General features: G+C 46.5%; 2 protein-coding genes across 10 annotated transcripts; one reads left to right on the top strand and one right to left on the bottom strand.

The window, feature by feature from the left end:
- Positions 1–1,693: 1,693 nt before the first annotated feature.
- On the bottom strand, positions 1,694–12,052 carry GZF1 (GDNF inducible zinc finger protein 1). Of its 2 annotated transcripts, none has more exons than XM_034640209.1 (6): positions 11,895–12,052; positions 8,064–9,462; positions 6,648–6,742; positions 4,915–5,082; positions 4,201–4,358; positions 1,694–3,842 (listed from the first exon to the last, which is right to left on the bottom strand). In XM_034640209.1, the coding sequence occupies exons 2-6, from the start codon at positions 9,437–9,439 to the stop codon at positions 3,492–3,494; spliced, it is 2,148 nt and encodes a 715-aa protein (XP_034496100.1). In that variant the 5' UTR covers positions 9,440–9,462; positions 11,895–12,052; the 3' UTR covers positions 1,694–3,491. The 2 variants fall into 2 exon arrangements, with proteins under 2 accessions (XP_034496100.1, XP_034496101.1); XM_034640210.1 differs by having other exon boundaries at positions 3,532–3,796.
- An 83-nt stretch (positions 12,053–12,135) lies between these two features.
- On the top strand, positions 12,136–18,184 carry LOC109490591. Of its 8 annotated transcripts, none has more exons than XR_004619459.1 (6): positions 12,136–12,924; positions 13,580–13,670; positions 14,747–14,808; positions 15,521–15,587; positions 17,403–17,518; positions 18,127–18,184. XR_004619459.1 is itself a non-coding variant. In XM_019806199.2 (6 exons), exons 1-5 carry the CDS (start codon positions 12,599–12,601, stop codon positions 16,475–16,477), a joined length of 621 nt encoding a protein of 206 aa, XP_019661758.1. In that variant the 5' UTR covers positions 12,136–12,598; the 3' UTR covers positions 16,478–16,510; positions 17,403–18,120. The 8 variants fall into 8 exon arrangements, 3 of the variants coding, with proteins under 3 accessions (XP_019661758.1, XP_019661759.1, XP_019661756.1); XM_019806199.2 differs by lacking the exon at positions 18,127–18,184 and adding an exon at positions 16,403–16,510 and having other exon boundaries at positions 17,403–18,120; XR_002143919.2 differs by having other exon boundaries at positions 12,136–13,670; positions 15,521–16,510.
- The last annotated feature ends 2,637 nt before the right edge of the window (positions 18,185–20,821 follow it).

The following is a 20,821-nucleotide window of genomic DNA, read 5'->3' as shown; positions in this document are numbered from 1 at the left end:
ACCCTCAAATTGTTGGTTTGGATTATCACCTATAGCAAAACCACATTTCTATTAAAGTCAATTAGTATAGGTTTCACCACCACCACCACCACCACCACCACATGGCTTTCTTCTTCAAATTCTGTACAAATTTTGGTAAAATCAAAAGTGGCGGAGTGCTTTAGACTCTGCTGAGAGCATTTCCCACGAAGTGTTTGGAAGGCACTAAATCACTTCCTCCGTTGCCTTTCATGATGCTCTGGGAGGAGCGGCACTGGCACCCTGGGCACTTTCTGATCACACTTTTGGGACCGACATAGAAGGCAGCCTTGCCAAAGATAGACAAGGCAAGAAACAACAATTGTTGGAGAGGATGTGGAGAAAGGGGATCCCTCCTACATTGTTGGTGGGAATGCAAGTTGGTACAGCCACTCTGGAAAACTGTGGAGGTCCCTTAAAAAGTTAAAAATTGAACTACCCTATGACCCAACCATTGCACTACTGGGTGTTTACCCCAAAGATACAGACGTAGTAAAGAGAAGGGCCATATGCACCCCAATGTTCATAGCTGCATTGTCCACAATAGCCAAATCATGGAAGGAGCCGAGATGCCCTTCAACAGATGACTGGGTTAAGAAGCTGTGGTTCTTATATACAATGGAATATTACTCAGCTATCAGAAAGAACGAATTCTCAACATTTGCTGCAACATGGACAGCACTGGAGGAGATAATGCTAAGTGAAATAAGTCAAGCAGAGAAAGACAATTATCATATGATCTCTCTCATCTATGGAACATAAGAACTAGGAGGATCAGTAGGGGAAGAAAGGGATAAAGAAAAGGGGGGTAATCAGAAGGGGGAATGAAACATGAGAGACTATGGACTATGAGAAACAAACTGAAGACTTCAGAGGGGAGGGGGTGGGGGAAGGGGATAGACTGGTGATGGGTAGTAAGGAGGGCACGTATTGCATGGTGCACTGGGTGTTATACGCAACTAATGAAGCATCAAACTTTACATCGGAATCGGGGGATGTACTGTATGGTGATTAACATAATATAATAAAATAAAATTAAAAAAAAAAAGGCGGCAGCCTTGCTTTCTCTCAGCAAGACTACTTGGGTTAAGAGGAATCACGACACCCCACAAATCCCTCTGTGCTGGGTCTTCTGCAGGGTTTTTGCTTTTCTCTGCCCTCGGGCGTAGCCTTACCCTCCTGGGAAGGACAGACATGGGTCTAGTTGGAGACACATTTGTGACAGAGACTGTCACATCACACTGAAGAGGCCTCTCGGAGGCCACCCCTGCAGAGGCCAGCATCCCTCACCATCAGGCTTTCATGTCTAATCAATATGCACGCCAGACAGTTATGTAGACAATCCTAAGACTACAGACCCTGATTTACATTTCATCACCCATGAAATGGAAGAGGATTATACTTGTTCCAATTAAGAATCTTTCTACAGAGCCTAGATTCTTTTTTTTTTTTTTTAAGATTTTATTTGACAGACAGCCAGTGAGAGAGGGAACACAAGCAGGGGGAGTGGGAGAGGAAGAAGCAGGCTCCCAGCGGAGCAGCCTGATGTGGGGCTCGATCCCAGAATGCTGGGATCACGTCCTGAGCCGAAGGCAGACGCTAACGACTGCGCCACCCAGGTGCCCCTACAGAGCCTAGATTCTAACAGTGGAAATAAACTCTAAGCTTGCAAAACTTTTTAGAAAGCAAACATTTATTAACACAAATGATTTTTTGTAGAATTTCTAGAGAAACAAATTCAAGACAAAAATTCTTCCAGTAGGTAACAAAATAATCTATTATTTAAATTCCTTCTCATTAAGACGACTTTATTCCATGAAACAGTACATCAGCTGGGCAGGCTCATTCTCTTACCAAAAGTAAAATGGTTGTGAGACAGTTTTATTGTTCTGTAAATACAACCAGGATATGCTATCATCATTGAAAATTCAGTTCTGCCATCTTCAAGAGCAAGTGTGAAACATGTTATCAGCACCTAAAACATCTTAGAGTGGCTTTTTATTAACATGTTACCAGTTAGAACAAAATAAGCATTTAGGGAGTCTTCCCACATTAGTTTCTGGCATAGTGCAGCTGTGCCTTCATCCTGGAACGTAGGATAAAGTACCTTTCTCTTAGAAAATGAACATGTTTTCACATCAAGTTTAATAAATTAAAATGTAAGAAAAAGAGCAACTAGTGAACAAAAGAATTCTTCTTTAAATTATCATGTTTAGGGTTACATGTGAGTCAAAGCACTTAGCATGCGGCAACACATCCAAGCCACAGGAACCAGGAATCAGGCTTAGCAAAAACAGCAGAATTAACTTCACTGCAAATTCATTTTAAGCAGAAGGCCAGCATGAGCCAGCCACGGGAACACTGAAGATAAAGTTCCTGGTTCTTCGCAATCCACTCTTAAGGCATAATCAAAGACAAGTTCCAAGGCTTTTGGTCCTTTCTGCTTATATGCTCACATGTTCCCAAGTAAACAAACGTGTGGGAATTACTTGCCTGTTTCAAGCTCTTGATATGTAAATGAGAAATTCTGGGTTTCTGAAAATCACAGAGTAAATCAGGAAAACCTAGCCAAAAATACTAACACTCTGTTCTAAGATTTGCCAGGTCACCTCATTGCTACTTGTAAATAAAAGGACAGTGTTTCAAGTGTTCTAAAGCCTCTTCACTTTTCACACCTCTGCAAAAACTACAACACCATTTGCTGCTAGAATCTTTGGTAGGACAGCTTTTACCTCATAAGACTTTAGGAATGAAACCCAACAGCCACACTTCATTTCAGCAGTTATTCTATGGCCAACTTCCTAGCTGCAAATATGCTGTAAGTACAGATTATATGAAGCCATTTTTCAAGTGTTCAATTTATCATTCCTTTTTTAGTGCCTACAGACAGGAGGTGGAGGGGAATGAATGCAACCATCCATTTCTTCAGTCCAACTCAAGGGTCCCCAGAGCAAACCGGACTTGCTTCAGTGCAAAAGGAAAGAGCTGAAAATACATGGTCCCAGTTTTATTTCAAGTTGGTAGAAAAATAGCTTAAAATGATCAGGGAACGAAACCCACACAGAAGGGTAAGGCAGGCTGAGAGACCAGGGAGATCACTAACAGTAACTTCATGAGCTGGGCCAGGGCTCTGTATTCTACAGTTATGTGGCTGTCCAAACTTCCTACACATCAAGACAAGTGTTATGCATACAACCTGCACCAGGATCCAGTGAGGTCATGTTAACTGCCTTGTTTGTCAATCAAGCATAGCTGAGATCATGCAGACTGGGATTTTTAAGGGGAGGCTCTAAAAATGCTTTGATAAAGACGTGCAAGTTAGCAGAGATTCAGGAAAATGTGCAGAAGGTATTCTTGCCCACTCTGCCCCCAGACAGTTCTTTGTCTTAGCCCCTGACTACTGGTAGCCTGCATACAACAATCAAACGCACGGGAGACGCAGCGTAGGATCTGCTTGGCAGGTAACTAAGCTCTCATTCCATGCTGGTCAGCGAGTGAAGCTGTGTGGGCATTGGGTCTGTCTGTGGGGTCAGCTCGCTAAGCTCACTGATGGTGGTGGCCAGCAGCGTGTCCTGAGACACCACGCAATCGTCCGACTTGCAGGCCGTGTCTGCAGAACTGTTCTCGTGCACCGTGGGTACGCTGCCTTGGACTGTGGCTAGGTTGTGAAAATGGCCATTTTCTGCAAAAGACAGCAATTTATCCGAAAGTTTGGATGGCGTATATTCTTCATCTGGCTGCTCAGTCTTGTGTGCGTCATCATTCTTGGGTGAGCCATCTACAATAACAAGGAAAGACTTCCATGGAGTATTCTTATCATGTATCTACAAATCAAACACAAAATAGAAGTCACAACGTGTCTCTGAACAAGTACATCTTTTAAAGCAACAGTCTCTTTTCAACTTAGTTTCCACCGTAGCAAAATACACTTTCACCAATGGCCAAGTACCTACCACCACTGTCACTGTTAAGGAGCACTTATCATAGATTGTGCCTTTGGGGCCCTGAGCCTCGGTTCTTTATTCACACTGAATGTACTCCCTGCAGAGAAAACCTGAAAAGGAAAGACTCACTATCTTCTATGACCACCTTATGGGATGATGGCTGGCATTTCTGACTGTCTAGAGTTATGTGTACCTGGGGACCAGCGATTTGTCATTCAGAAGTCACGCTACTGCTTACCGAGGTATGTCGCCGGAGAGTGGACTTGTCGGTGAATGTCCGCCCGCACGCGTTACACATGAATGGCTTCTCCCCCGTGTGGATGCGATGGTGACGCTGGAGAGCATTGAGCTGAGTGAACTGCTTCCCACACTGGTCACAGCAATAAGGACGTTCCCCTGAGATGGGAAGAGAAGAAAGCCACAGGTTGATCTCTCCAGCCTACTGTGTTGAATTCTGATAAGCTCTGGAATCATGCTGCTGGGAGATCACTGGAAAGCAGAAGCAGGAAGGCTATGCTGGGAATGACTCAAGAGTCCTCTGACAGGTACAAATCCATCCCTGTAATACCAGGAGTTTATGGTCTACACCCTAAAAGGGCCAAAGCCAAAAGCTGGTACTACATCTGCAGAAGTTCACCTGTTTTCCACAGTAATGGAATATAAAATTCCAAGTCCCATAATAACTGAATTTGTGTGTGTGTGTACACTAATATGTACAGACCATTAACCTGAATTCTAATCTGAAAATGTTAAAATGTCCACATATCCACATCCAAACACTCATACCTTTCCAGTTTGTGAGAGCCAGAAACTAGAAACTCAGAAATTTAAAAATGCTATTATGACACACAAAACAATTCTAAATTCCAAACAGTTTTCTAGTAAATCTAAAACTTTTGAGACCTATCCTAGCCACACTCAACTCCCTTCCCTGCCAATATGCCAGCCATACCTGTATGGACTTTAATATGCTGGTAGAGTGAATTCCGCTGGGCAAAAGTCCTGAAACAAACTTCACATTTAAAGGGTTTGGATCCAGTATGGATTCTATTGTGATGTTTTAAATACTCCTTAGAAGCAAAACTCTTGCCACATGTTTCACACATAAAAGGTCTTTCACCTACATGAAAAGATGAGACAGAAAGTTAGAAATGATTCAGGCACAACACTCGATGAGCTGGCCCACACTCTAGAACACACATGAACTCAGAAGCGTGTGCTGCACAGCACATTATGTTTTCCAGTTAAAACTGTCCTAAAACATCTATTCGTGTAAGATGCCTAATAATTCCTGAAAGTTCTGGTAAAATATCCTTGGGAATCCCAAGAAGGGTTCCACTAGCTTAGAATTAGATCATTCAGTCAGCCCACATTTTGGAAACTTAGTCATTCCAAATAAGAAATTAATCTTACAACTTGTTTGGGGGAATTGCTGGATTTTTCAAAGCAGCTCTTGTGTGGCCCTTTATTGGGACAAAAGTCTCCCTTGAGAGGAGAGGAAGTTTACATGGACATGTGTGGACGGCAGCTCTAGGGCAGCCACTCCAATCAACCTGGCTGGGTTACAGAACAGGAAAAAAATGTTCTCACTTCATGTTCTATAGTTTGAGCCTTTTAATTCCACAAATCACACTCATCTGATTATTAGGTGTGCCCCTGACTTTACAAACATCAAAATAAAAATACTGGCTTTAACAGAACCCGAATACATTAATATTTTCATCAAATGACCGGTTCTCACTTATTGCTTCAGTGTCACCTGACCTCACCTCCACCCCCAACCTTCCATTAGGTACCAATTCTCATTTTAGAGTCTGAGTAATCCTATCATTAAATGCCTCAGCTCTGCCTTGCCTGCATTTGAACTTGAGGCTCATATGGCAGTGCTTAGAGAGAAAAATTTTAAAATGCAAGCAATTAAGAACTGGGTTAGTATGGTAACAGCAGTGTACAACAGTCAGATTCTGTATCCTGTAAAACAAGGTGTTGTGCTGAATTTGAATAAAGTCAACTTAAATTTTCTCCCTCATATAATAAAATCATCACAAAATTTTGAAAAATAGAAATGAGATAATTCCACCACCTAATACATTATATAGCAATTTATTTTCTTCTAGTCTTTTATGTGCAGGTTTTCAATGTAGTTGGGATTAGCTGCATGCATAATTGTGCATTTTCCAGTCCACATCCAAGCACAGGTGTTTTTCATAACATTCAGAGCCCTGGGAATGGCCCCATCGGGCACCAGGAAGGGATGGATTTACCAGTTTACTGAACCACTTCCTTGTGATTGGACAATCAGGCTGTTTCCAATGCTCTGTTATTTGGGAGAGCAAGAAGGGGGATGACAGCATATAGCTTTTCCCATATTTTGAACAATTTCTTTAAGACAGATTCCTGGAAATGCAATTTGGGGCTACAACAGTAGGAACTGTTTCATACCTCTCGATACATAAGACTCACGTGCCACTCCTACTGCCCAGTGTGCCCAGGCTGCTGCCACGAGCACGCCGGCACCAGAGCCATGGGCATATTTGAATTACTTGTTTTTGCTCACTTACGAGATGGAAAAGCTATATCATGGCCTTAACCTGCACCACTTTGGTAGATGCCAACTTCTAAATTAAATGGCAGTTTCTTCTACAGCTAGAAAGACATTCAATCACAACAGCATTGAGTATTTACCTGTGTGACACCTTTTATGATAAATCAGCATGTGGTTCTGAGTGAATCTTGCACCACATTCATCACAGACAAAAGGTTTTTCCCCTGTATGAATTCTGAAAGTACAACATTCAGATGATAACTTAGGATGTATCTCAAAGCTCACTTTGCAATACAATTTCCATTCTAGCCTGCAAGGACGGTTATTCCAAGAGACCGAATGAGAATGGCTGAAGTGGAAGTACACAGGCCCATGACCTCCATCCCCATGATCCTTTCCGCTGGAGGCCAGCTGGCGGCCGCGCTTCCCCAGGGGGCTGCTGCACAGCCCAGGCCGGCAGACACTCGCCTCTGCTCGCTTTCTTCACCACTGAATAGTACCGTGCAGTATTTGCAAAGCTTCCTCATCACAGTAATCGACCACAGACACCTTGGGGACTATGGCTGACCAAGCACCATGTGATAAAAAACATTACTGTCGATTCCTAAGATGAAGTGACCAGTCCAGAAAGAACGGTTCTCAAAATGCTGAAGAAAGCTGGTTTCTGAAGGAGTGTGTATCAGCATTTGAGTTTCACAACTAGTATGAAGCCGCCATCAACCACGACTCACTCTACACTTCCTACACCAAGGTTTTAACTGATCACACAGTAAAAAGACAGTGAACACCATGCTACCACCCCAAAGACGTCCTAGCCTGATGGCAGGTCTAGAATAGAGGAGAAACTGTCTGGATTTCAAGCATAAACAGCACTGAAGGAAACCTATTTAAAAACTGGTGTTCTCCACCTACAGTTCAAAAATTATGAACCAAAAACACTGTCCCGAATCTGGTGGTTAGACTAACCAATGGCACTTTCCAAGCCCTGAGAACAAACACCTAAGACCAGAGAAATGTCCTAATGCCCTAAACGTCCTCTCACTGAGGTCTTTAATGGGACCATGGGATCCAGCTGGTCACAGGCCCAAGTTCTAAATGAAGAGTCAGGAAAAGAGCAATGAAGGTCATGAGCCCAACCGGCCCTCAAGCATAAGCATGGCGGGCACCGTAAGCTCCAGAGGCTACTCTGGGATCGGGAAAGCCTGGCCTGCTGTGGCCATGCGACAAGACTGGTGGGGCCAGGGTTCCATGTCCAGGCTTCTGCGCTGGCACAGGGCATGGGGTGAGGGGGACAGCCATCAGCCTGGGGCCTGTAGGAGGGCTGAGTGAAGAAGAGATACCTTTACCCAGGAAGAGAATTCACAGACGTCCCAAAGTAGCCCCCCAATTTCTAGAGGGCACAAATTAAGAAGTGAAACGTCTGCAGGCATAGCCACGTTGGTCAAACCCTGGAACGACCTCCATCTCTCCACACCCCCATCCCCAGAACACAAATAGGCCGCATCTCGGGCAAAGAGCACCCTCACAGTGGCTCTGGCCGGCGGCCACAGCCCTACCTCATGTGGGTCTTCAGCGCCGAGGGCTGCGAGAACTTGGCCTCGCACTCGGTGCAGCCATACGGCTTGTGGCCCGTGTGCGTCCGCTCGTGCAGCCGCAGCGCTGTCTTGGAGCTCAGGCCCTTGCCGCACTGCTGGCACTGGTGCCGCTCGCCACCGCCCTCGTGCACCTGCACCACGTGCCGCTTGACGTCCTTCTTCCTCTTGAACTTCTTGCCGCACAGCTCACACGGGAAGTGGCGCTCACTGCTGTGCACATGGCGCTGGTGGCTCTTGAGGTTGCAGCGGTTGGCAAAGGTCTGGCTGCACGTGTCGCAGCGATGTACCACCTCGGTGGCCACCCCGTGGTGGTGCCGGATGTGCTTCAGGAAGCTCTTCTCATACAGAAAGGCCTTTTCACAGACAGTGCACTTAAAGTTGCTCTTCCTCTTCTCGCCCTCCTCGTCGTCGTCGTCATCGTCCTCCCCGTGGCCTGCATCCCCCCTGCTGCCTGCTTTTGGCAGCACCTGTGCCACCTCCACCCCCACGCCGCACTCCTCATGCTTCGTGATGGGCTCCATCTCTGCTCCCGGGGCCTCTAGGTTGGGGTCCTGGGGGCTGCGGTAATCCCCCATGTCGTCCTCGGCACTTTTCTGCTGTTCCCGCAGCCTTCTTGTGTATTTCTTTTTAGGGATTTCCACAAACACCTTTCTTCCAGCCAGCCTTCCACTGGCCCTTCTGATCTTCGGGTAGGGAGGCTTGACTGCATCTTTTTTCTTGTCTGGTTTCTCCTTGGACTTCCTCGGGGGGATATCTGGCAACAGGCAATTGCTGATTGTCTCCACTAGGGGATCTGAGGAATCCCCGAGGCCATTAGGGAGAGGACTGTCCCTGGGGGGACTTGCCCTGGGGTCAGGAGCAACAGCTGCTTGGGAGTCACTGCTCCCTTCTGCCTCCTGCGACTCAGAGAAGTTCTGCAACTCCAGAAGTACAGACTCTAACATCTGTTTCTTCAACTGAAAACAAGTCTCCGATAAGTCCAGACATTTTAGTTTCTCAGCCATTTCCAGCATTCGCTGCACCCGATCTTCTTCCACCTGTACCTTTGCAGTGTACACAAACTCCAAAAATGAGGCAAAGTCAACAACTTGCACTTCATTTAAGTAGACGTTAGTCCTCGTACCATCCACAGTCTTCTCATTAAGGAACATCTCCTTAAAGAACTTGCTGGTGGCTGCCAGCACCGCCTTATGAGCCATGAACTCTTCTCTGACGCCCTGGTACTCCACACTGACAGTCACATCACACAGGTGACCAAGAAGGCGTAGTTGATGCATTTCATGCAGAAGGTTGAACGGTGAGGATTTGGATTCCAACAGAACTGCACCACTTTCCATGTTTCTCCTTTCTAATAACAGCTCTGAAAACAGACACAAGAATTATTCCATGCCTGAGCAAACACCAAAGTGAAAGGATTAAAAATTAGGATTATTTCACTTCTCCAGAGGATAGAAACTGATTAACAACCAAAACCTAGCTTTCGTCATCTAAAGATATAAATCACAATACTTCTTAGCAGGTGAAGCCCTAATGTACCCTAAGATAATATTTGCACAATAAAAAATATTACTACGATTTATCCCAATGATAAACATAATTGACCAAAGTCATGTTTAATGAAATATATTACAGCACTAATTTGCTTATCTAGGTGATTTTCGAACTTGCTTATAGACACAGACCTCCAAACTGTAACAGAATTTACAGCAACAATAGTGTCTAGCTTTTTGACCAGGAAACCAAATAATTAAAACAAAACACGTGGCCACCAAACCTTAGAGAATCATGTCTGCCTTTGAAAACAACCAACTTGGGGTGCCTGGGTAGCTCAGTCAGATGACTGCCCTCGGCTCAGGTCATGATCCCAGGATCCTCGGATCAAGTCCCGCAACGGGGTCCTTGCTCAGTGGAAATCCTGCTTCTCCCTCTGCCTGCTGCTCCCCCTGCTTGGGCACATACGTGTGGGCTCTCTCCCTCTTTCTCTCTCTCTCTGACAAATAAATAAATAAAATCTTAAAAAGAAAAAAAAAAGAAAACAACCAACTAAATAAATAACTACTTTCCATGAGGAAAACTTCATGAAAAAGTAGTCAACAATCCATGGCCATTTCCAGCACCCCTAAACACCTCATAATTGAATTACTGTTACTCTACAAGAATAATTTCATGGGCTGTGCTACCTTGAGCAACTAACTTAATTTCTCTGAACCACAGTCTGCTCCTTTGCAAAGAACCGCCAGAGCCAATGAGACTCCAGTGAGTCCAACCATGTCAAGTGCTTACAGCCTCACTTGAGGCTTGTAAGCTACTTGCTACTGGCTTCCCATACACCCCGCCCAGGTGCTATTATCGCTATTACCATCCCCATTTCACAGAAGAGGAACTAACAAGGTAACAGTAAATGGTTGGGCTGGGGCTGGGGCTGGGGCTTGAGCCTGGACCTGATGGGACTCTGGACTCACATTGAAACTGCTCAGCGTGCCCTTCACCTCAGCAATGCCAAATGCAAAGAGCTGCTTTTCCTCCCTAGATCTTTCCAGGGCTGCCGACACTGCAGATTGCACTCCCCACTCCAAGGGCTCCTCCCCCCGCTTCCGTGGCACCCCACACCAGCATGGGTCACTTCTGCTTTAGTGGAGCTACTCTCTCCTCAGACTCCCTATGTGCTTTCTCAAGATGCACCCCAACCTTGTGCTCTAGAATCTACCTTCCTTTTCCCAGTACGTTTTGGTTCCTGAATCTCCACCACCAGTCCAAAGTACCCATCCTCTTTCTATCCCCCTTCAACCAGATCTTGGATGTTACCTCAGATTCAACATGTCTTGGGTGGTCATCTTTCCTGGAAAACCAGCCTCACCTCTACCCAGTTCTCCAGTCCCACCAGTGAAACTGTTTCCAGTACCTAGGACTACAGTTGGCTTCCTACAACCACCAGCCACCCCAAAACATGAAAAAAGACTGCCCTCTGAGAGTTCAACTGTAACAAGAACATCCAGGAGGCCTAAGCAGTCACCTGAAGAAGACTCCACAGTCAACTGAAAACACCCACCAAGCCTAGATGGGTGGGGCGGGGGAGGGGCGGTACAGTACGCCAAGGACTGTCACTGATTTCAGCCCCAGCCTCGGAGAAATGGCTGCAGAGGTCTCTCTCAACCTGATGCCCATCCTCACCTGCAGCCTTCCACTTCCCCAAACCTCTGCCAACCGGGCCCTCAAGCAGACGTGCGAATCTACAGGGGACCTGACAGCGATTTCTGAGTCAATCAATAAAGTGGTTTCTGAGCACAATTTCCCATCTGTCTGAGCACAGGAAGGGAAGGCAGTGATCATGGCGACAGGAATCCTCTGGCCTGGGTGACAGCTGCATCTCCCACTGTAATTGGCTGGCGCCCAGCTGCACCTCCGTCCCCGAGCATCTCCCTCCCGCCGGCCGCTCTCCGAGGCTCCAACGCACTAAGGAGGGTGCGGCGCTCCTGCCCGGCCGCGTCCGGGTCCGCATCGCGCTCCGACGGCGCACGCCCCCGCCCCCTCGGCCCCTCCGACCCGCACACTTCCGAGGGACACACGCCCCCTCTACAAATGGATCCGCTGCCTGCTGGGCCGCGGGCATCCACGGCGCCCGCGTGATCGGGCCTGGACCTCCGAACCCGGGCCGCCCCCGGCTCCTGCGCCCCCGAGGCCCGCCGCTTCTCCGGGAGGGCATGCGCGGCCAGCCCACTCGCCACGCTCAGACAAGTCAGGAGGCAGCGGCTGGGGCGAAAAGCCCGGACGGCCTGCGGGCCGCACACTCACCTCCCAGCCGGCGTCGCCGCCTCCGCCGCCGCCGCTACCGCGCGTCCGCCGGACCAGGCCCCCGGGGACCGACGGCAGGCTGGGCGGGGCGGAACAACAGGGCGGGCGCCGCCGATTGGCCGCCGCAGGGCCCGCCCCGCCCCCAAACGGCTCCGCCCCCTCCCGTGGCTGGGGGTGGGGACTGCGCGCGCACGTCCGACTGCGGAGGCCGTTCGGGCAGAGTTACGTGAGTTGACATACGCTTGGGGTCCGAGTCCGCTCAGGATTGCGTCACCAGTCGCGAGTCAAGGTCTGCGCCTGCGCAGAACACAGCGAAGGCGGCTCCGCATCTGTTCTTGGCGCGGCGGGGGCGAAGACAGGCCGGCCCCGGAAGGTCACGTGAGCGGGGGAGGGGTGCGTGGTCGTGTTCCGATCCGTCTTGGGTCACTCGCCCGTGGTGGCAGCAGTCCGTGTGCTACGCGTAGTTCCGGGCGGTGTCCGCCACACGGAGAAGGGGAGGGTCTACGACGCCGACCGGCACCGGAAAGGAGCGGGCGGCCCGCGGGCGTCCTGGGACTGGCGGGTGGTGGACAAAGCGCTTCCACGTGCTGCAGGACGGGGTTGGCGAGGGGCGGGTGCTCGGCGGGCATTCTTCCCGCAGGGTCGCCGCCTCGGTCGGCCCCGGACCAAGAGCGCCGAGACCCCACCTCAGACCTTACTTAAGCATGCGGTTTAGTGTCCTGGGAGTCTGCAGCCATGCACGTGGGCTGAGTGGTCGTTACGGAGCTTCCCAAAGACCGAGCCGCCCTTCGGTGGAAAGAATTCATGCTCTGTCTTCGAATCCGTCAGCCCAAAATCTTGCTGCTTCCACGCATCCTTGTGCACTCTTAATCAAAATCCTGCTTGGAAGACTTGCCTTAAACTTCCAGTTCTCCGTTCATCTGGCCCCTGGCTTCCCGCTGCGAGCCACCGCGAAAACTTTGCGAAATCTTGTTCCTACTCACAGCGGCCAGCCTTGCGCTGGGCGGCGTCTTACCTACAGGGTGTGTCGGTAACGTGTAGGACTATAAAACGCAGATTACAAATAAGACGCTTAATTCTTCCTGTTGAAAATATTTTCCTCTCCTTTTTGAGCATGTAGTTTAGAAAAGTGATCATTTTAAGTATTCGCTCTTTGAAATGAACCTAATTCCTTTTGAAGACTGCCTAGGCCCTGGGTCAGCTTTAGGACCTAGAACCTAGAAAAACCTTGCTCAAGGGCTCCCAGAGCCATCTGTTTGCAGTGTAAACATCCAGAGAGAAAGCGCCCAATCTCCCAGGTTCCTAGGAGACTAACTTTAATGGGCCTCTTGTTCCAAAGTTGCGCAACTAACTCCTGTCATAAAAGTATGAGAAGTGTGTTTTTACTCTGGATAAAGTAAATAGATGACCTAGATGGTCATCCCAGTCACCAGGTAGAGTGCATGAACTATGTGTGATCAGTAGTACTGTCTAGTCCTCTTACTGGAGGACAAGTTATTACTGTTTACATTGAGACAGATTGTACCTGGCTAGCTAACATGGAAAGGGTGAGATTTCTTTGTCAATTGCCTGTGATGCACATCATATTCTGATTTAAGGCTTATTCAGTAATAGAAGTGTTTTCTTTACTACCCTTACAGAGATTTGGGGAGATGATTTTATTTTCAATTTTATGTCCTCAACAGGAGTCAACAAGGTACTCAGTATTTGAAGAGTGAACGAGAGGCATCTTTGCTCAGGCACACTCTGTTTGTAGTCCACGATTCCAGGAAACTGGTATGAACACAATTTTCACTTGTGGCCCCAGGTCCAGAATAATTTTTTATTTTATGATTTTGTTTTGCATTACTAAAAGGTGATTTGCTTTCTCATTTAAATCTTAAGTGCTTGTTGGCCATCTGTGTATTTCTCTTGGAAAAATTTTTATTCATTCAGATATTCTATTTTTTTTAGTTCTTTTTATTATTGAGTTGTAAGAGTTCTTTTTATATTCTAGATAAGAGTCCCTTATAAGATATATTTTGTAGATATTTCTTTTTACTTTCTGGATGGTAGCTTTTGAAACACAGGGGTATTTAATTTTGGTGGACTCCAATCTTATTTTTTTCTTTTTTGCTTTTGGAAACTGTTGCCTAATCTAAGGTCATGATGCTTTATCCCTGCTTTCTTCTAAAAGTTTTGTAGTTTTAGCTGTTAAGTTTGATCAGTTTTGAGTTAACTTTTGTATACATATGAGGTAGGGGTCCTACTTAATTCTAATTGCACATGATTATCCAGTTGTCCCAGCATTTGCTGGAAAGACTGTCCCTTCCCCGATTAAACTGTCTGGCCTCCTTGTCAAAAATTATTTGACTGAATGCCACCATTTACTCATGGACTCTGTTCAGTTGATCGATGGGACTATCCTCAGTACCACACTGTCTTGGTTAGTGTGTATGTTTTCCTTTTTCATGAGAAGTTTTAGAATTTTTGCTCATCTGTCAGTCTTTTCTCTTGGTTTTCTTCTGATTTTAAGCTCAGAAAACACTTCTAAATGTAAAGCAGAATAGGAAGAATGAAGGTGCAGAGATGATGCCCCAAGCACCTATAGTGTCCAGAACAGGCTCAGATGTGGCTCTGAGACTCTTGATGGCCAAAGAGAAAAAGGCCATAAAACTTTGTCTACCAGGAAGAACAAAGCAAATTTAGTTTGCTCAGAGGAAGTTTTATGTACATTGTGGGAAATATATATTCTAAAGAACATTCTTAAGATGAACTGACCTCTGTGTTATTCTCCATCATCATTTTCATCCTTTCTCTCTTCTTCAAATTTGCATTAAATGAATTTGCTGCCTTCTCTTCACTGCCAACAGATTCCCTGTGATTGGCTACGGCTGAGGATCCAGGGTCTGTTGCTGCCCCTGTGTTCCTCCAGGTACATCTGTTTGATAATCTCTTGCCCCTGATCTGCTGGTGAGTGGGACCACCACCCACCACACTGGCTGAGGTTTTTATCTTATCTGGATTCATGTATTTTTCTGTAGAAAAACAATATATAACTGCAGTAGATAAACACTCATTTACGTGAACTAGACAACTATAAGAAATAAGGTGAACATTGGAATGAGATGTAAAGTACAGTTCGCATCCTCTATGTGGGGATGAAGACTCAAGGGGGGAAACAGGCTGGTGAGAGACCCATGGGTTCCAAGTAAACTCCTCTTTAACCACGTGATTTGTGGCAAGTAGCTCACCCAGTCTGTCAGTGCATGACTCTCTAAGAGCCCCTGGACAGGTGGAGGCCCTGGGAACATCTCACATCTCCAGTGAAGATGGCACTTTATTTTACCGTGGTGTTGAACACACTAAAAGAACGTGCTTCAGTGGGTCAGTGGTGCCAGCTCCCTGGTAACTAGTGTCCAAACATGACAGAGAGCCTAAAACGTACACAGATTGGCAAGAAAGTAGCATGTGCCATTCAGAGACGAACTGGGTGTAGAGCAGCAGCTCTGGGATGGGCACAGGACAGGCTGCTGGAGTGGCTGGCTGCACGTCTGTCTCGACCTGGGTGGTGGTTACAGAGGGGTCTGTTACTAAGCTTAATATTTGTTTTGTGTAGTTTTCTGTATCTGTGTCTTATTTTTCAGTAAAAAGAAAAGAAAAGGAGATAAAGAAGACATGCCTGTTCCTTTCTACCAATGGAACATGTACTCAGTGAGTGGGCATGCCCCATTGTTGACTGCAGACATGTGGCTTAAGAGCTCCTCTACTTGGTCTTTTGTTTCCCACACTAGTTATTAGGTCATTCAGATCACCAACATGGTCTCTTCAGTTACAGTATAGCCCCACTTTGTTCTTGCAAGCAAAGCAAAAGAACAGTATGTGTCACCTTGAATTGCTGACCCTGCCAGGAACCAAAGATCTTTCCCAATTAGGTTATAGAAACAAGATTTGAAAAATTCGAGCAATAGAGCCAACTATGTAATAACTTGACAGTCCTTCTGTTACAAACCCTTATAATGGTAGCTTAATGGTACCCTTATAAATGGTAGCTTAAATATAGAAACTGTCGTTTGAATTCATGGCCAAGTTTGCAAGAAATTTGGAAAATCTTGGGTCCAGAAATAAAGAGGGAGCTCAACATGAAGCCTGTCAGTGAGGGAGCTGCATCACCCTGGAAGGGGCTGTGGGTCTGGTCTTGATAATAGAGGCAGGCCTCTGGGTTTACACACCCACACACACACACACACACACACAGAAAAGAAGAACAGTGAGACCTTGCATAAAGCTGAGACTCACAAAGAACCACACCCTCAAAGAAACAGTAGTTTAGAAGAAAAAAAAAAAATCTATCAGCACAATCCAGTAGCTGTTGAGTTTACCCAGAGCTAGGAGTGTAAAAGGCTCCCCTGAAGGTTTATAACTATGGGCCTACCTCCGCACATGTAGTTGTGGTTCAAGTTATGCTGCCCCCGAGACCTGGGAATCCGTTAGCTTGGAAATTAACAGAAAGCCTGGTCTCTGGCCAGAAACATCCCAGGAGCACCTGTAGAAGCAAATGCAAAACTGCTCTGGAGGGACGGACAAGAGAGCAAGCTTCCTGAGCAAGTGGACGCCAGCAGTGTAACAGACAGCAGGTTGGACCCGTAAAACTTTAGTAGGACTCTCAGATTCTACCATAAATACGTTCACATTGTTTAAATCAAAAGGAGGACTTAAATATGTTAGAATAAGATACAGGGCAAGCAGATATGAAAAAGGACTAAGTAAAACTTCTGAAAGTCAAAATATACTCGCTAAAATCGAAAGCCATGTTGAGGTAAGCAGTAGCTTCAGCATGACTGAAGAATTACTGGGCTAGAAACAGACCTGAGGATATGACCAAGAATGTAATGGAGACGTAGGATGGGGCATATGAAAGAGAGGTTAAGAAGGATGAAGGAAAGAATAATAAAGTCTAATATACTCCCAATAGGACTTGAAGAAGGAAAAAAAAGACTGAGAGGCAAGATTCAAAGAGATTGGCTGATAATTTTCCAGAACTAAATAAAGAAATTCTCAGGTTTGGGAAGGACAGATAAAAATAAATTCACATGTAGACAGATGTCTACATTCACAAGATAATGAAACTGCAGAACGACAGAACCAAAGAGATCTTAGAATTACCCGGAGACAGACCAGAGAGAACTGAGTAAAATTCTCTAAGATCATAAAAGGAAGCACGTGATCTGTGCACAAGATTCACGCGGAGGGCCTCCAGACCAAGGCAAGGAGACAGGTACCCATAAATTCAGCAGCAGAAATGCTAAAGAGCAAGTAGCAGCCTTCTTTATGGAAATGATAAAGGATGAATTACACACACACACACACACACACACACACATACCCCGTTCAAGAATTGAGATTTTCCTTCCCCTCAATTTTTCTAGTCTCTGGTCTTATCCCAGGTGTGACAATTTTGTTCCAACTTCAGTGGCCTAAGGGAGGCCCTGATAGCTGGTAAAACAATATTTCTGTGTGTGTCTGCAGGGGTAGGAGAAATTAACATTTGGCTCAGTAGACTGATAAAGAAGATCCACCTTCACCAATGTGGGCAGGCAGCATCATCCAATCCATTGGGGGCCCAAATGGAACAAAAAGGCAAAGTAAGGGCCAGTTCTCTCTCTTCTTGAGCCAAGACGTCTATCTTCTCCTGCCCTTGGAGCTTGAAGCTCCTAGTTCTTGGGCCTTCGGACTCCAGTATGTACACCAGTGGCCTTTGACCTCAGACTTAATGATTCCCTGGCTTTCCTGTTTCCCACCTTGCAGCCAGCAGACTGTGGGGCTTCTTGGCTTTCAGAGCCTCATGACCCAATTCCTGTCATGAATCTCCTCTTATTTATCAATATATCCAGCTACTGTTTCTCTGGAGAGCCTGGACTAACACTAGAGCAAGTCCACCATTCCATATCCTCTAACCACCTTGACCTTAAGCGGTTCCCCTTGCCCTTCCCCTCACTTTAACTCTGTCACTTTCTGATCCTTTCTGAAAATTCTTGGCACTAAGATATACTCTCAGGATAGAAAACCTATTAAATCATGGCCTCAATTAATTCTCCAAAGTTCTCAAACGACTACTTGAAATATGTGTCACATTTTCTCGTGTGAGTCCATTACACTGCATTCAAATTTATACTTGAAAGAGGTTTCCTTTTTAATGAATCTATGTTACAGTGTAAAAATTCTGATAGTTTTTATTAAAATTGGATTTTAGGGGCGCCTGGGTGGCACAGCGGTTAAGCGTCTGCCTTCGGCTCAGGGCGTGATCCTGGCGTTATGGGATCAAGCCCCACATCAGGCTCTTCCACTATGAGCCTGCTTCTTCCTCTCCCACTCCCCCTGCTTGTGTTCCCTCTCTCGCTGGCTGTCTCTATCTCTGTCAAATAAATAAATAAAATCTTTAAAAAATAAAAATAAAATAAAATAAAATTGGATTTTATATTTTTATGTATTTTATATTTTTGATTATCCTCAAATGAATATCTGGTGCAAGTTCTTATAAAGAAATACAACATTAGATGATAATTCATTCACTTGCCTATTGTAACGTTCAAAACAAGAGTCCAACCCACATATTCTAAAATCAAATTATAAGTCTTAGCTCTCTGGTGATAAACCAGATGTTTCTATCTGCCATTTAAATGACTTTTCTCTTCTGCTGGTTCTTCATTAAGCAATTCCAATAGAAAGTCAAAGTGATTAGAAGTTTAAACCCTGACAAAACTTGTTATAACTCATTTTGAACACAGACTCTATCTCCTCTCTCTCTCTCTCTCTCTCTCTCTCTCACACACACACACACACACACACGTCCCTAACGTGAGTGTTGCAGGCAGCTCACTACAGAACCTGCACAGCTCCGCAGCATCCACATTCACGAGGCTTTTCCTAGTGTGGGTTCCAGTGTGTCTGGCACACTGCACTTTGTGACGGAAGTGACAGGCCTGGAGGATTTCCTCTTTCTCTGCCCCTAGAGGACAAGACAGTCTCCTGACACTTTGTCAGAGGGCACTTGGGGGAGTGCTGCTCTCCTGGCAGTTGGAGAATATTGATCCCATCTGCAGTCACTGAGTCGTTCGGGACTGCCCACAGTTCTCGAGGCCCTGGGGTCTGAAGGCAATGCAGCCATGACTGCGTGGGCCTCCCCAGCAAGGCCTGGCCACTCCCTCGCTATCTCTGTAGCAGCCCCCGCCTGCTGCGCTCCCTTCCATCTGCGCACAGGGCATATCTAGTTTCCAGGCTCTTCCCACCATACTAGTTGCCCACCTGCTGACGAGGCTTGTGCACACATGTGCCACAGTTTTCTCTTGGCGGAAAACATATACTTTTCCTATCCCTGGCCCCCAGATTTTGAGGCCCCACCACTCACACAGCCGGTGCTCTGTGATGTTCCTCCAAGCCTTCCATTTGCTCTCATTTCTTCACAAATATCCAGTAGATCCTGGCACTCAGGTCTCTTGGCTGCCTCTCTTTCAATGCAATTTTTCTGGTTCAGTTTGTGCACTGTAAACAAATTCCAGAAATGAGGCAGATTCTTTGATGCAAATGCCATCTAAAACAATCTATCTCAACGTCTGGCATCTCATTTCTGAGACAATCCTCGAAGCAGCTGCTTGAAACAGCTAAGATCTTTTTTGGACCAGAAAGGCTTCCAGGGTCCCCAGGTGAGCAGGGTGTGGCATCACAGCCCGCGGTCCCATGATCGGCCCAGCCTGGAGGGGCAGGCAGGACACTGGATCCAGTCAGCAGCTTTACGACTCATATGCTTCTGCTGCTTTGGCCAGAGAGGGAGGAAAAAGGAATAAGCAGAACTGGAGCAACTGAATATAATTTTAATGAACATCATTTAGCTTTTTTTGTTCAGGGGTAGAATTATAGTGTGAGAAGGACTCACCCTTGTGAAAGCAGTGTGCCGTGGTGGAAGGGCACATGGGGTCAGTGAGCCTGGAAGCTTTGTGGCCTGTGATGATGGCTAGGCTTGCCTAGGCCACAGGCTCCTCCTCAATGCAGGGCAGATTCAGATTCTGGGCCCCCTTCAAGCCACCTGCACACACCTGCTCTCACTGGGTGTGGACAGGAGTCAGTGAACTCAGGGAGTGAACACCCAACAGCGACAAAGCAATTCCACCAGCTGTCCCTACCCTACTTTCTAGCTTCTGATACTTATAGTTTCTACTATCTTTGTTCCAGGTTACCATATATATATATGGCTGAACTCTGATATATATGGCTGAACTCTGATCATTCCAGAACAGCTCTCGCCCTCCTCCCATACCTGTTGGCTCCTCCTCCCTCCACCCGCAGCCCTGCTGTTCACCCAGAAGTGGATCCCACAGTCACTCCCCTTCTTCAGGAGGGTTTCCTGATGCCATCTCAGTTCCTAAAGGATGGGATTTATCCCTAGCCATGCGTGCTAAGGATTTGGCCTTCCTGGAATCCAGGACTGCTCCTGCTCCTTCCCTGACCCAGGACTTTCCCTTCCTCCTTCAAACATTGCAAACATAGGTTCCCTCCCTGCAACCTCCCCCCAAAACTGGTCCCAATTCTCAGGTTAATAAGAAGAAGAACAAAATACATTTCATGCTTACAGTGGGTGAGCCACCATGCCAAGTATATTGCTGGCATTAATTCTTCTCACAAAATTATGAAGCGGTAGTATTTTTACCCCTTTTTACAAATGAAGGAACTGTGGCACAGAGAGGAGAAGGATTTGAAGGGCCAGAGCCAGGATCTGATCCACAGAGCCAGGAAGCTCCAGAGTGCGAGCTCTGCCCAGACCATAAGGCTTCCCAGCTCAGGTAAAAATCCAAAGGGAGCTGGGGAGGGTATGATTAAATAACCTCGGAAAAGTGCCACATCTTCGGTTTGCATGAATCCAAAAGTGAACACTGACAAGTGTGGTTCATGCA

The sequence above is a fragment of the Ailuropoda melanoleuca genome, chromosome 13 (genome assembly GCF_002007445.2).
Source record: "Ailuropoda melanoleuca isolate Jingjing chromosome 13, ASM200744v2, whole genome shotgun sequence".
Taxonomy (NCBI): domain Eukaryota; kingdom Metazoa; phylum Chordata; class Mammalia; order Carnivora; family Ursidae; genus Ailuropoda; species Ailuropoda melanoleuca.
Note: the sequence above shows the minus strand (reverse complement) of the source record. Positions and strands in the feature narration are given on the sequence as shown.